The sequence below is a fragment of the Octodon degus genome, unplaced genomic scaffold (assembly GCF_000260255.1).
Source record: "Octodon degus isolate 3935 unplaced genomic scaffold, OctDeg1.0 scaffold00199, whole genome shotgun sequence".
NCBI lineage: Eukaryota > Metazoa > Chordata > Mammalia > Rodentia > Octodontidae > Octodon > Octodon degus.
The window spans coordinates 3088949-3104665 of record NW_004524775.1 but is presented as its reverse complement, the minus strand read 5'-3'; the positions used below and the strand labels follow the sequence as shown (position 1 = coordinate 3104665).

The window sequence follows — 15717 nt, the reverse complement described above, 5'->3', positions numbered from 1 at the left end:
TACATGTTTGCAGTATATAATTGTTACATCCCTCGTGGGGAATTGGTATGTGTATGTAGCGTAGTTTTTTAAGACAATTTTTTTTTTTTTTTTGGAGGGTGCTTCTTTTTGAGACAGATCCCGCTGTGCAGTTCAGCCTGGCTTTGAACTCACTTCGTAGCGCAGGCTGGCTTTTCAGACTCCCAGCGATCCCTGCCTCTGACCCCACATGCTGCCATCACAGGCGTGCATCACCTTGCCTGGCTAACAAGCTCCCATAAGGAGGAAAAAAATATACCTTTGATCCATTTGCTCAGTGTATTTTTTAACAGCTTTTGGGGATACGATTTGCATATGGTATAATGCACCTGTGGACGTTGTACAACTAAAAGGTTTTGCTGTGTTCCTGGGCTGAACCACGTCACCCCCATCCACTGCCGCACACTCTCCTCAGCCCCAGGAGAAACCTATGCCCCCTTGTCGCCACTCCCGCCCTCCTGGCCTGCTGGCCTGCTGGCCTCTGCTGTCTGTTCGCGGTTCTGCCTGATCCCCCTGTCTGACGGGAGCAGGACTATAGCTGTACCATGGGCCTTTTTGACGGCTTCTTTCACTTCAGTATCACTGAACAGTGTTTCTGTGTTGAAGTTTGCATTGGTTTCTTCATGTCTTTTTCTGGGTGAACGATAATCTGTTGCGTGGGTGTCCGGCAGCCTGCTTGTCCTCTGATAAGCAGCTAGTGCTCGGTTGGCGGCGGCTGCTGCTGCGGCTGTGGGCGTGTGAGCTCTGGGGGAGGCAGCTTGCAGTCCTCCTGGTAGCTGCTTGGAAGCAGCGCTGCGAGGTCAGGGCTTAGCTCTGCCTCACCCGGAGGGACTGCCAGGCTGTTCTCAGAGTGACTGCCTCCCAGCGGGGCGAGAGGCTCCGCTTTCTCCACGCCGTCAGCGCTTACTGAGGTCTAGTCCTTTTTTCGTTTGATCCTACCTATTCTAGTGGACCAGAAATGGTACCTAGTTGTGTTTGGATCTCTTTCACTGACCCATGACAGTTTCATGTACTCAGTGGCCTATTGCACCTCTGTTTCCAGAAATACCCATCCAGCTCTTCTTTGCATTCTGGATTCCTTCTGTGTGTGGCGCGGTAGAGTCCTAGAGCTTTGCTGGATGGGAGGGTGACTGTGTCTGTGGGTTTCCACCTCACGCCTGATGCCACGCCGTGTGCCTAGGTGGTGACGGGGTCGGGGCGCCAGGACACCCAGAAGACGGACGCAGAGTACCGGAAGCTCTTTGACCTGGCACTGCAGGGCCTGCAGCTGCTGTCACAGTGGAGCGCGCATGTGATGGAGGTGGTAGGTGCTGCCGCCCAGGTGTGCCGGGAACGCAGGTGCCACGCACCCAGCCACACGCCCAGCCACGCCTGGAGGCGTGCGCATCGAGGCCGTGGCAGAACGACATGCTTTCTTGTTTTAAGGCCTCATCTTTTAAACAGTGATAGAACTAAATTTGTGCCATTGTGATAGTCTTTAGCTCTCAATTTTATTTATTTTTTAATTCTTGTCAAAGCAGCAGCTCCAGCTGTCAGTCTCTTTTAACGTTAGTGAAATTGTTCCTGGTCTGTCTACAGATTTGAATAGTTATTCCCTTGGGGTTTATTTTGGGCAGAGAAAAAATTAGCTAATGGGAAAATCATATGAGCATTTGAGAGGCAAATTCTTTTTTAAATGGTGGTGGGCTGTGTGGGGTCTTAGATATTCAGTACCTCATAGCCCGGTGTTGTGCCTCAACCTGAGATTAGATGGCCGGTGTCTGCCCGGGCAGTGGGCACTGGGCGTGTGGGGCTTTGTGAAGGCCACCTGTTTGCGGCCTGGGCCGTGGTTTGCACATCAGACCAGACCTGGGTCTGGTCCTCAGGGCTTCCTCTCTCTGTGTCCTCACCAGTACTCCTGGAAGCTGGTGCACCCGACTGACAAGTACTCCAACAAGGACTGCCCTGACAACGCCGAGGAGTACGAGCGTGCCACCCGCTACAACTACACCAGCGAGGAGAAGTTCGCTCTGGTCGAGGTGAGGGCTTCGTCTGCTTCCCCTGGCTCCTGTGACTCTGGCCTCGCTCCTGATTTTCTTTGCAAAAGCAAAGGAAAAACCATGAACAAACTTCCTCTTTTGTGCCACTGTCTGCACGTGCGCAGCCGCCTGAGTCCGGCACAGCAGTCTAGGCAGAAGACAGGCACAGGAGGAAGTGTTCCTGGTCCGCGCCGACATCCCGCGCAGGTCCCAGAGCTGTCTTTCTTGGGTCTGGGGACACGGTGTGTGTGCGTGTTCCATCCTGACGGGGAGACACACACCAGGCTGTGCTGCTCACCCTCACGAGCGCTGCCTTCGGCGTGTGCGTCCGCACTGACCGTCCCTCCTCCTGGGCCTTTGAGGGACAGAAGCCCTCGATTCCGTGTCAGCCGGTTGCTTTTGTTATGTTTGGACGCCTGTGCAGTCCCTAAGGTCCTGCAGCCCCTAAGGTCGTGTAGGTATTATCCTGTATCATCTTCAGGGTATTTTTCTGTCGTGCCTTTCCTGCTGACATCTGAAGCTCACTGGAAGCTGACTTCGACGGCTCGCTGCCCTCCTCCCCGTGCGTGCGATGGCTTTAGGGTCACGTGTGGCAAAGCGCGTGTTTCTGCTGACTTGGAGTCCCTCAGCTGGTCCTCGTGGCGCACCCTGCAGTCCCAGCGTTGGAAGGCTGAGGCAGGGCTAACTGGCTACATGATGAGCTCAAGGCCAGCCTGAACTACAGAGTGAGGCCCTGTCTCAAAAAGCCAAAAAGTAAGAAAAGGAAGAAGGAAGGAAAGACTAAAAAGAAACAGCTGCTTGCCTGTTCTTGTCCTGTGTATTTTCATCAGCAGTTTAGCATCGGACTTTGACATTCCACAGTGAAACCTGCTGAAAGTTTTTTATTTATTTAGTGTGTGTGTGTGTGTGGCCAGCTCAGCCCACCAGGGGGCGGGGCTGGCTGGCATGTGGTGCTGGAGGATTGAACCGCGGTCCCTGAGCTTTGCTAAGCTTGTTGTAAGTAGGTGCTTTAGACCACTGAGCCATCTCACCAGACCCCTGCTGAAAGTTTTCATCGGGATCTAACTAAACCTGTGGGTCTTTTTTAGAGACCATTAGCAAACTTGTGCACGTTAATTTGATTGCACACTTTGCGTCCGTCCTCACGCTTGGGCCTCATAACAGCTCGTGGCTGGCTTCCTCCTGGTGCGTGGCAGAGTCTGTGGAGGGAGGTCTGTGGCTCGCGTCCTGGGGTGTTTGCTGCCCCCCACTGCTGCTGCTTCTCTCCGGTGTATTAGAATGCTTTTTTAAGCATTTTTTCACTAGGTAGTAGAATATTTATCTTTTTAACTTCTTACATCTGTTTTGCTAATTTATATTTTTAAGGAGTTTGTCTGCATTTTCTAATTTTTTAACCCGAAGGTTTTCGTAGTACATTCTCACCCTGTTTTGTAAGTGTGTGCACACGCACACCCGCGCACCCGCCGCATACCATCTCCCTGACCTGTTCAGCGTGCAGAATCCAGTGCTTTGGTATATTTGGAGTTGTGTACTGAAACACCCACCTGCACCTCGCTTGTCGCCGCTCAGGGTAGCCACCGCTCTGCCTTCTGATTGCGACTTGGCCTGTCCAGGGAGTAGCAGGCCGCACAGCCCGTGGCCCTCAGTGGTCAGCAGCTGTCACGGTGTGCGAAGGTCCCAGGGTCACACAGCATGGGTATTTCCTTTCTTGGGGCGCTGGTGCAGCCTACCTGCCATGCCAGGGACTGAACCGCCACGCCCTGTGCCTGCCTAAGCAGGCGCTTTAGACCGTTGAACTATCTCGCCGGCCCAAGAACGGGTGTTTTCTCCCTTTCGCTGCTCAGTGTCCAGTACCACATTTATTTATCCTTCAGAGGATGAGCATTTGGGTTGTTTCTGTGTTTTATTATTGTGAACAACAGTGATGCCATGAAATTTTAGACACAGGCTTTTCTGCAGATACAGCTGTTTATTTCTGTGGTTGCACCCTTAGAAGTAGACTTGCTGACTCATGCGGCAGCATCTTAAGAGTCTGCCTGGGAGTCTTCAAAGCAGCAGCACCGTTTCACCTTGTTTTTTCCCTTTCTTTTCCTTTCTCAGTTTTCCTTTTCTGTGGTACCGAGGGCCCCCTCCCAGGCTGCACCCCAGAGCCCCATTTCAAGCGGGCTTCCTTCTTTCTTTTTCTTTTTCTTTTTTTTTCGAGACAGGGTCTGGCTACCCAGTTTGGGCTGGGCCTGTGCTCTCTTTTGTAGTCCCCCAGGCTAGTCGTGAGCTAGCAGCAATCCTCCTGTCTCAGCCTCCCTGGCGCTGGGATTACAGGCGTATGCCACCACGCATGGTTCCGGGGCCGGCACAGCATGCAGGACTGGGGATCAGACTCGGGCCTTGCGCTTGCCAGGCAGGTTCTTCTGTGTCCGAGCTCGCTCCCCAGTCCTGCGATATAGTACTTCCTTCCACACAGGTTCCTTATGCCATTTGTGCTGTCTGCCGACCTGTTATTGACCCCAGTCAACTTAGAGTTCTCTGCTTTACGTTGTCCGGCAGCTGTTGGAGCCACTCTTCTGTGGCCCGCTATTTCTAAGTTGTCCCTGATTACAGGGCCACTGGCATGACCTGCTCTTCCAGCCACGAGGCTGTCTTCACGCTGGTCACCTCTGTTACCTGTGCTTCCAGCAGAATATTTTATCTCCTGAATTCCTATTTGCTGTCTTTTCATGAACTCCAGTTCATCACTCAGGTGCTAATTCACGTTCTGTTTTGTTGTAGTTCAGCTGTCTTTTTATTAGTGTCTTCTATAAAGCGACCAGTTTGTTTATTTAGTCTGTTACCTTTCGTTAAATCTCCTTTGAACTTGCTCAACACGTGAATCTGTTTCTTTTTTCATCTCTTCTTTATCATTTTGAACAACAGCTGTGGCTTTTGGTCTCCTCTCCATCGATGCCCCATGGATCAGATGTGGGGGCGCTTGGAGTTCTTGGAGTTTGTCTTTTTGCTTGTGTTCTTGTGTTTCGTGTTCTTCGGCGTGCGTCACAGTGTGGGGTCAGCTGTATTGGAAGGACTTTGCTGCTGGTGTGCAGATCTCTGGAGTGCGTGTCTGTTTCTGTGGTTACTCTGGGTGTGGCTGATTCCACAGTGGAGCCAGCCATTGATTCAAGAGGTGAGGTGCCGTGTAAGTGGCCCAGCGCTCAGGTCTGCAGAAGGGAGCCACAGTATTACTGGTGACACAAAGAGTTGTTCTGGCGCCTGCTAAACACCACCGGTGAGCCCTGGAGCCGCCGTGCTGGTCGCTTCCGCTCCCTGGTCTTGGGTCCGGGCTGCAGCGGTGCAGTGGCCCCCCGCCCCCCAGCGTCTGCAGCCTGTGCTGAGCCTGTTCACTGCGGACTCCCGGCCCGATCCACGAGGCGTGAGGCCGGCCCGCTAGCTGGCGGGCTGCTTGTGCGCTGAGCAGCTTCCGTGTTTGTGACTCACTCTCAAATACATGCCTGTGTGTTCTGCTAGGTCTTTTTTTTTTTTCTTTTAGATATTTCTTCTACATTTGGGGTGTATATTTTGGTGTTCTTTTTGTAAATGCATGATGAAAATTAGATGATTTTTCTCAGTCCTTCGTTTTCTTTTTTCTTGTGTATGCATCTAAGGCTCTAAATTTACCTTCAGTGTGTCATTCTTTGCTTTCCATAAATTTGAACATGGAGCATTTTCATCTTCACTCAAATGGTTTTCCCCATTTGCTTTTGTAAAACAGAAATTCCTTTACATTTTGTTCTTTTTTGGTGAGATAGGTAGCATGAAATCATATTTTGGTGTTCTTTTGGAAGAACACACTGAAAGCCTCACGTAGCCGGACGTGGTCACACGTGTAGCTGGATGTGGTCACACGTGCGTGATCTCAGCTCTCTGGGTACCAAGTGGGGGGTTCCAAGCTCGAGCCCAACCGGGGCAATTTAGCAACTTAATACCCTTTCTCAAAATTAACAAAGAAAAAACTAGACAGGAGGGTGTAGTTCAGTGTAAAAGCTTGAATTCTTTGGATAGTGAGTTTATGCTGGTACAAAAAATAGTATTTACAAAGGATTCTGATGAATCAACCTCTTGTTTAGGAGTTTCCTAAAGAAGAAAGCCAAGCCTTTCCCTCGCGCTTCTGAGGTGAATGTCTCACTATGGACGTGGCTGCCCATGTGGAAAGATTTATCATCTTTCAAGGCCCGATAGCAGCCCAAAACTCTCTCAAAAAGGAAAGCCATGGGCCTAGGGATATAGCTCAGCGGCGTAAGCGGCTGCCTGCCAAATGCAAAGTCCTAAGTTCAATCCTTGGTACTGCCAAAAATAACAATAAATAAAATTAAAAATAATTTCAAAAAAAAAATCATCCTTATTCCGTTAGGGGGCCTGGCCCAGCTCAGTTCTTTAAGGGGCTGCTTCCACAAAGCTGTCAGCCTCAGGTGGTTGTAGTTCGATCCCCACAACCCTGCAGCCAGCCAAAAGTGCCCTGAAGGCATTCGAGGAGCAAAAAAAAAAAATCCTCAAAAGGAAAGCCACCCTGCACAGGGAGGGTCGTCTTCGCAGCTGCACTGCACAGGAGAAGGAGTCGTTCTGCAAACCTAAGGGCTCCATTCTGCATGCCGCCAGTAGGCAGCACGGAGGAAGAACCCAGAGCAGCTGGGGAACGCACAGCCCCAGCAGCGCTGGCGCGGGTTGGCTCGGCCCTCCGCCCTCTCCCAGGCCCTTGCCTCGGTGTTGGTTCAGTGTGCCGTCCTGTGTCTCCTTTTTTGTTTTCCAGCTATTATCATAGTTGCTTTCTTGAATCTTTGTTGGTGTTTTGGTGGTACTGGGGGTTGAACCCAGGTCCTCCACATTGAGCTACATCCCCAGCCCTTTTCATTTTGAGACAGGGGCTCAGTAAGTAAGTAGGTTGCCCAGGCTGGATCACTCTTTGATCTTCCTGCCCCAGCCTCCCAGAGTGCTAGAAGAAAAGAAAAGTTTGTTTCTTTTTTCTGCTTCTGGAGTCCTTCTGGGGCGTGTGCCAGTGGATAAGGGGATGTGTGCATCCCAGTGTATGGGTGCAAGGTGCGCCTGGAGCAGTGCTGAGCCCTTGCTCTGAGAAGAATGGTACCAGGGGCCAGCGTGTCGCGGGAAGGAGGGAGGCTGTGGGAGGGCCAGGGACAGCCCTGTCGCCTGCACCGCTGAACACCCCGTCCCTGCAGGTGATCGCCATGATCAAAGGCCTGCAGGTGCTGATGGGGAGGATGGAGAGTGTGTTCAACCACGCCATCCGGCACACCGTCTACGCCGCCCTGCAGGACTTCTCCCAGGTGACCCTCCGGGAGCCGCTGCGCCAAGCTATCAGGAAGAAGAAGAACGTCATCCAGAGGTCAGCCTCCCGCCCACCCGTACCGCCTGCTGCCTCTGCCAGAGGCCTGAGGTCATGGTGCACACCGTGGGACAGTTGTGCTGTACACACTGGTTCAGTGGGCCACTGACAACCCAAGCTCACCTTTGGTGGATTGCAGTCACACTTGGTGTTGAGTCCAGTCGGTGGCCTAGTAGCTGGCGCTGAGGGGGACAGCCGACCGCTGCGCTCTGAACACCTGACCTCCAAGGCCCCGGGGCCCTGCGCTCCACCCCTCACAAATATAGGATGTTAGCCCTTATTCTTCTGGCCTGTAATAAAACCTTTAAGACATGACACAGAGCCAGATGTGGGGATGCGGGTTTATAATCCTAGCTACTCACGTGGCTGAGGCCAGCGGATTGAAGCATCCGGGCCAGTGTGCGAAAAACAAAGAGCCAACCCCAATGTGGGCTGTGCAGAGAGGGGTCCCTCTGACTTGGGCCTCTCTTGATGTAAGCCTTTTGGAGGAGGTCATCTCTAGGGACATGGGTGTAGAAGGCCAGGTTGGTGGCCACATAGGCTTCACTTACAGTCAGCACCCAGCAGGGTAAAGTTGCCAGCAGTAACAAAGTTTTATGTAGGTTCAGCGCGCTAATCCACAGCTCCCAACATCAGAAGTGCTACCAGAGCCAAAGCTCTGAGCGCTGGGGTGACACCACAGGACCAGGCACCTGAGGACCAGAGGTACCCTGCTGGTCCTGGTCACCCTGTGGGAAAGCTCTGGATAAATCTCAAGGAACTAACTCCTAGGCCACACATTCCACACACTCGATGCCTGGGGCCTGCTCTCTGTTGAGGCCCAGTTTCCTCTATACTTGGCTGTCTCGATCGGACCCCAATCGAAGACCGTCCCCAGGCCGACCACACTGCTCAGGGCAGCGTCTCTGTCTGCACTGTCCAAGTCTCAGCTGCTGAGCCGAAGCAGGACACCAGGAGTGCACCTCAGCTGAGCCCTCCAGTGTCAGAGCAACCCAAGCGAGCGTCCCTTATCTGAAAAGCTTGGGACCAGAGTGCTTGGTGTTTTGGATTTCTGAGATTTTCAATTATTTGCATATAGTTATCTCAGAAATAGGTCCATACATATAATTTGTTTATGTTTCACATACACAGTGAAAAGGTCATCATACAACATTTGAAATGACTTTTGTGTATGAAAATTGTATCTGAGGGGCTGGTGAGATGGCTCAGTGGTCTAAAGCACCTACTTAGAACAAGCTTAGCAAAAAAAGCACAGGGACCACGGTTCAGTCCCCCAGCACCACATGCCAGCCAGCCCGCCCCCTGGCGGGCTGAGCTGCCCCCCCCACATTAATAAATAAAATTCAAAAAAAGAAAGAAAAGAAAATTGTATCTGAAAGTGCAGGATGGAATCTCCCAATCTCTCTTAAAATCTCGTGGGTTCTCTTGGTACCAGGGAGTTAAACTCAGGACCTTGTGCTTGGCAGGCCGGCCCTGTGCCGCTGAGCTACAGCCCCATCCCCTGAAGTTTCATGTTGAATGTGACAGTTACTGTCCCTCTGCCACACACAGAGGAGCTGGCGAGGTGCACACAGCCTTCTGGGAGCCATTCTTAGGTAAGGAGGCCCTGTGATAGCGGAGGCCCAGGTGACAACTCAATGGGCTGTTCAGTGTCCTTCAGGCCATCAGGAAGACGGTGTGCGACTGGGAGACCGGCCACGAGCCCTTCAACGACCCTGCCCTGCGAGGGGAGAAAGATCCCAAGAGCGGCTTCGACATTAAAGTGCCGCGCCGCGCCGTGGGACCCTCGAGCACACAGGTTCCCAGCCCTGCCCTTCTCCACGGCCAGGTCCACGTGGGTGGGACAGTAGGCCAGCGAGGTTGGGGCTGGGATTACTGGCCTGGGTGCAGTGCACCCTGCCTGAGCGACTCAAGTGTCACCGAGAGCGCCCCAGTCTCTGGTCTGTCCTCTCCCCTGCAGGAGTGAGTGGCCTCACTTCCTTCTCCGTCCCCACATGGTGACCTCACTTCCTCTTCAGTCCCCCAAGCGGTGGCTGTCTTAACTGTCCATGTGCACGCGTCTCTGATGAGTGTCTACACGTGTGACTGTAATTTGACGTTTAGCTCCCACACGGACACTCCTGCCGCCGAAGCTTGGGGCGCTGGCGGGGCTTTCCTGTGCCGTGGGGAGGCTGCTCCTCCTGCGCTCCTCCGGGTGTGCAGCCTCTCGAGTTCTCCTTGACGCTCCTACCTGGGGTGCCGTCCGCTCTGCTTCTCTGTGGGCCTTGGGACTCCTCATTCACCTCTGCAGAAAGGCCTCATGGCCTCTCCTTTCCGTCTTCTCACGAGTCACCAGCGAAGCATGCGGCTGGGTCTCTGGGGAGCCTGGGGCCAGGAGAAGGCACTTGGCCCGTCCCTGGGGAGCGGCCTCCAGGGCTGTGTGAGGAGCACCCGCCCTGTCCTTCTGTCCGTCCGTCCGTCCGTCGGACACTGTCCCGAGTCCGTGCCTCCGTCCTCGTGTCCCCACCCAGGCGTGTGCCCCTGTGACTAACGGCTCTCTCCCGCCTCTCCTCCCGCCTGTCTGTGTCTAGCTCTACCTGGTGCGCACCATGGCCGAGTCCTTGAGCTCTGCCGAGCTGCTGAGGCAGCTCAAGTCTCTGGGCATGGAAAGGCTCTTGCATGTGGTAAACGCGTTTCTGAGGCAGTCGTACACCTATCCGCCTCTTTTAACCTTTGGTGGTAAGACACTGTTCGTTTTTCTTGTTGATGTTCGTGGCACAGAGGTGAACTGCTCCTCTGCAGGTTGATCTTCCCCAAACAGCCGCAGCCCGGCCGCTTAGAGGAGTGCCAGGGCCGCCCCCTAGTGCCGGCCGCTTAGAGGAGTGCCAGGGCCGCTCCCTAGTGCCGGCCGCTTAGAGGAGTGCCAGGGCCGCCCCCTAGTGCCCGCCAAGGGTGGCGCAGGGCGCCGAGGCCCAGCCCGCCCCGCAGGGAGCCGTGGAGCAGCCCTCCTCTCGTGTTTCTGAGCTTGCGTAACTAATGTTCCATGTGTATCTTCTCCCCGCCAACGTTTCCCTGGATGACACAGCTTTACATGGTGAGAACCATGCTAGAGTCCCTCATTGCAGATAAAAGTGGCTCCAAGAAAACCTTGAGAAGTAGCCTTGAGGGGCCCACCATATTGGACATAGAAAAATTCCACCGCGAGTCGTTCTTCTACACTCACTTGATAAATTTCAGTGGTAAGAGACAGTGCTGACCAGAGTCGGGCCTGGCATGCTCTAACACTGCTAACATGCTAGAATGCTTCTGCCTGCCTGCCTGCCGCCCACCCAGGCAGTGACCGCCCTAACCTGTGGTGGCTGGGTGTCTCCGGGCTCCCTTCCCGCCCTCACTGCCCTTGGTCTCTGCCGTAGCCGGGGCTGCGGCCCAGCCGTGAGCACAGTCTTCCAACCCCTGCGGGTTGGTGGGGCTCGGAGCACAGCAAGCATGGGCCCTCACCTGGGTGCAGAGCCAGACACTGGCAAACAGTAGAAACGGCCTTGGGTGCAGTGACGTGGAAAGGTGGCTCGTGTCCTGAGCCAGCCAGCCCTGCTTGGTGCCGCCCAGCCGTCTGGCACAGCAGTGTGCCCTGCCTGTGGGGCGCTGCCTTTGGCCTCCCCTCCACCCTTCTGCTCAAGCAGGAGGCTTCTCTGACTCAGTGGGGTCCTGAATGTATTGGGAGAAAACGCTTTTGAGCTCAGCCCTGTGAAAGGGCAGATGCTTGTTTTTAAAGTCTGTCTAGTTTTTCATTAGCTAGACCTCCCTTGGTGTGCGGTCATGCCGAGTCCTGAACACTGGCTTTTATCCTAAGTAAAAGCAGGTTGAGTATCCCTTATCTGAAATGCTCCAGGGAAGAGTGTTTTGCATCATGGATTTTTCTTTGGGTTTTGGAGTACTTGGCGGTCCATGAGGATAGCTCTTGCTGGGGCATGGCTCCATGCAGAGCGCTGGCCCTGCACCCCAGCGTGGTGCTAGAGCCACAGTGAAGGACCTCAGGGTGGGACCCAAGTGTCGAAGGATGGCCATGGAGGCTTTCTGCAGCTCTGGTGAGCTGTAGTCTGCAGTGTGAAGTGCGCTGTGCCGTGCTTTTCCCAGCCACAGACCTGACCCACTGGCCGTCCCCGCCGCAGGCTGGTTTTGGATGTTTCAGCGCGGCCTCTCTGAGGTTCCACACACACTACGAACGTGGTCTGCGGTGACTTTGCCGTCACACACAGTGACCGCATTCCAGTTGGTGACAGATGTTTCTTTTCTGGGTTTTTTTTTTTTTTGAGACGAGGTCTCACTGTGCAGTTGAGGCTGGTTTTGAGCTCACCATATAGTGCAGGCAGGACTTGAACTTGCAGTGATTCTCCTGCCTCAGCCTTCTGAGCGCTGGGAGTAAGGCGTGCACCACCACACCTGGCAAGGACCAGTGTTTCTGACGGGGGTCCCCCAAGAGTGAATCACCTGTTGATGTCAGAGTTACTGAGGCTGTGTAAGCCGTCACCTGCCAGTGCATCCCCCGAGCGCAGGCATGTCAGCGAGCAGCTGGGCCACACCCCGGTGGGCGTGTGGCGTTGAGTCCTGCATCACGCTGCTCTGTAAGGGCTTCACACTTGGCGTGCTCTAGATTCTGATTTTCACATTAGGAATGCTCAACCTGTAGGCCTGTTTTTCCCTGGTCTGCCCGTGGGGGGCTGACAAGGCCCTTGGCAGGCAGGAGGGTGCTGGGTGCTCGCGTGTGCAGGGCCACACTGTGCCATGCTGCCCTGTCGCAGAGGCCCTGTGGCCCCACCACTCATGTCTGCCGTGTCTTGGGCTGAGGGTGGAGTTGCCGCTCCCCGCCCGCAGCCCGCTCACTCGCATTGTCTGCTAAGTCTTGGTCCACGTGTAGTCATTAACGTGATGCCCTTTGAATCCTCAAGAGACCCTGCAGCAGTGCTGCGACCTTTCGCAGCTGTGGTTCCGAGAGTTCTTCCTGGAGCTGACCATGGGCAGGAGGATCCAGTTCCCCATCGAGATGTCCATGCCCTGGATCCTGACCGACCACATCCTGGAGACCAAGGAGGCCTCGATGATGGAGTGCGTGTCTCGAAGCTGCCTCTGGCCAGGCTGTGGGGCTGACCCTGGGGGTGCTGGGGTGCAGGAGCCAGGGCCGCGGGCTGTACTGCACCTGAAATCGCATTCCCCAAGCAAGCTTCAGAGAGTGACACAAGCACCTGTTTAGGGGCTCAGACTGAAGCCAGGCAATTGGGCCGTGAAACTGGGCGAGTTCTTCCCTCGAGTGGTTGCTGGGTGAGGCTGTGTGGGTCCGCCTGGGCTGAAGAGCAGACCCAAGCCAAGCCTGGGCCTTGAGCACACTGGAGTTACAGGCCCAGATGCCCCAGGCAGCCTGCTTACTTGGGGCACAGCGTGGGACCCAGCAAAGCTGAGGAGGTGATAGCTATGGGTCAGCTTGGTGTTGGGGTCAGGATTCTGAGTCAGGGCTGTACAATCAGTCTTCAAATAGGGCTCACATCGACAGAGAGCCATTTAAAAAATGGGTTGTTTTTAAAAAACAGCCGGGGACTTTTTTTGTGGGCCAGTTCTTTCTAAGTTAGTCCTCAGAGGGGCCCTGCAGCCTGGAGCATTGGGCAGGCTCCTTGCCTTCCACTTGGTGCTGTGCTGTGGCAGCGTGAGGCACTTGGGTCCCCCCCCCACAGATGGCTGTCCCATGTGGTCCCACCTGCCCTCATGGGCTCTGGCTGCTGGCCACTGCCAGCCCAGGCACAGGGGCATCTGGCCGTGGGCCCAGTACAGTAAAGACTGTCATCCAGTCTTCTTAAGTCCAACGGTTCATTTTTTTTTTTTTTTTAATTTTTTTTGTGTGTGTGTGTGTGTGTGTGTGTGTGTGTGTGTGGCCAGCTCAGCCCACTAGGGGGCGGGGCTGGCTGGCATGTGGTGCTGGGGGATTGAACCCCGGTCCCTGTACTTTGCTAAGCTTGTTCTAAGTAGGTGCTTTAGACCACTGAGCCATCTCACCAGCCCCCGACGGTTCATTATTGAAATAAGAAAATAACTTATTTTTTCAAATGCACCTTTTAAAATTGGCGCATGGCAGTTGTACACATTTATGGCCATGACAGCACAGGGGTGTTGTGCAGAGATTGAACCAGGTGAAGGCCATGCTCCCCGCCACTCCCCTCGTTTCCTTGTGAGGCCGTGGCGCGCCTCGTCTGGCCGCTGTGGGGTCTCTGCTGTCCTTAGCTGGATTGGTTGGTTTTCCTGGGGGTTCTTTGCAGTGTAGGTTCAGTCCAGGGTATGGTGTATGTGCCACCCCACTCCTCCAGCTATCAAAATAATCCATTCCATTATTGTTAATGAGGCCATTCTAGGGTATGACAGATGCTCCAAGTTGATTTTTGTTGTTCAGAATATGCTGCATACTTGTAGAGGGTGGCCTGTGGCTGGTGGGGATTGGCTCCAGAAGGCCCAGTGGGCCCTGAGGTGCGATGTGGTCTTTCCTCGCCTGAGGCCCATCTCCCTGGGCTGTGGGGCCGGGAGTGACCACCCGCCGCCCTCCGCAGGTATGTGCTCTACTCCCTGGACCTGTACAACGACAGCGCCCACTACGCGCTCACGCGCTTCAATAAGCAGTTTCTCTATGACGAGATCGAGGCAGAGGTGAGGCTTACGCTTCCGTGTCTGTGCGTATTAAGAAAGTTAAACCCCTTTTAAACCGTGAAACGGGCCTCTCCAGGTGGCTGCTTCCAGCCGCCCCCCACGTGATTGCAGTGTGCACCTGTCACCAGAGCACAGCAGCTTCTGTGCCTGCCGTCGCTGGCCTGGGAGCGCGAGCCTTGCTCCAAGCCAAGCACTGTGGTTACTGCAAATAGTACTTGGCTGAGCTCCCGTCACAGACATTTCTGTCTGCACCTGACACTTCTGCAGGACAGAGTCCCGCAGGGCGTCACCAGGTAGGGATGCACTCGGCTCAGAGACCAGTCTCACTCTAGCTTACGCCTCACGACCCCTTGGCCTGCACAAATTGCTTCACACATCTGGACCTCCCCTGCCTGCTTATCCAAGTTGCTGTGGCTGCCGCTGGTGCAGGGCGGGCCAGGGCTAAATCCTGTGCACGGTCAGCTCCACTAGCCAGGCTGCAGGTCTGTGGCCCGTGGGTCCCCAGCGTGGTTTCAGTGGCAGGTGTTGGCTAGCCTTCTCTGAAGCAAAGTATGAATTTTGGGTATCTCTGGGATGACTTTGTGCATAGTGCCACCAGCCCAGTTTCAGGGGAAACCTGGCAGTGCCCTCAGACAGTGTCTTCTGAAAAACACTGCCCCGGCAGGTGCCACCCCAGCAGGGACCCCAGTGACAGTGCCAGTTTAAAGCGTGTGGGTGGGTGTGGGGCCGGGGAGATGGCTCAGTGGAATGAGTACTTCCCTGGCAAGCACAAGGGCCTCAGTTCAATCCCTGGTTCCTGCCAAAAAATAAATAAATAAAAAATAAAGCATGGGGGTGAAGAGAGACTCCTTTGTAGCTCTGCATGTATGAGGCAGGATGTCCTGGTCTCAACAGAGAGTTCTAGCATAATCTCCTACAGGAAAAGGACAGTGGTGACATTTGGTCATGCCTCAATTTATTTAATGTGCTAATATTGGCCAAAAAATTTATTGTACTTTCTCTTTTCTAAATTGTTTGTTTGTTTGTTTATTTATTTATTTATTTATTTAATTGGTGCAGGGTTTCGCTATGCAGCTCAGACTGGTAGTGATCCTTCTGTTGTGGGCTCCCCAGCGCTGGGATTACAGGTGTGTGCCACCACTCCAGGAAATGGTTCCTGGGCTGGCACAGCTTGTGGTGCCAGGGATCAAACCCAGGTCCTTGTGCTTGCCAGGCAGGCAGGCACTTAGACCGCCGAGCTATCTCCCTAGCTAGCCTTCTCTTTCCTAATTCAGTAGAAATTCATTACCTGAAAAGGTCTTGTCCTTGTGTCGTTTGGCATTGCTTCAGGGACTTGAAGTCTTCTGCGTGCTTCCTTCCCCTTAGGTGAATCTGTGTTTTGACCAATTTGTCTACAAGCTGGCGGACCAGATATTTGCCTACTACAAGGTCATGGCAGGAAGGTACGTGTTTGGTTTGTGACTCCGATACTAAATCTTGTGTAATTTTGGTCTGAAATTTCCATGAAAATTCAGTGTGTGAAAAATACCCTGTCCTTTTCTATACTAGTTTGCTTCTTGATAAACGGTTACGGTCGGAATGTAAGAATCAGGGAGCCACCATCCACCTGCCACCATCCAACCGCTATGAGACGCTGCTGAAGCAGAGGCA

The 15717-nt window shown here is 53.9% G+C and overlaps 1 protein-coding gene across 1 annotated transcript in view; it reads left to right on the top strand.

The window, feature by feature from the left end:
• Positions 1 to 15717, top strand: part of Cyfip1 (cytoplasmic FMR1 interacting protein 1) — a 74069-nt gene that overhangs the window by 30869 nt on the left and 27483 nt on the right. The window contains exons 12-20 of the mRNA XM_004644450.2: positions 1199 to 1321; positions 1911 to 2036; positions 7238 to 7404; positions 9055 to 9202; positions 9975 to 10122; positions 12330 to 12486; positions 13971 to 14067; positions 15433 to 15509; positions 15616 to 15717. Of these exons, the coding sequence (XP_004644507.1) occupies positions 1199 to 1321; positions 1911 to 2036; positions 7238 to 7404; positions 9055 to 9202; positions 9975 to 10122; positions 12330 to 12486; positions 13971 to 14067; positions 15433 to 15509; positions 15616 to 15717 (1145 nt within the window). The remainder of the gene's footprint in view (positions 1 to 1198; positions 1322 to 1910; positions 2037 to 7237; positions 7405 to 9054; positions 9203 to 9974; positions 10123 to 12329; positions 12487 to 13970; positions 14068 to 15432; positions 15510 to 15615) is intronic.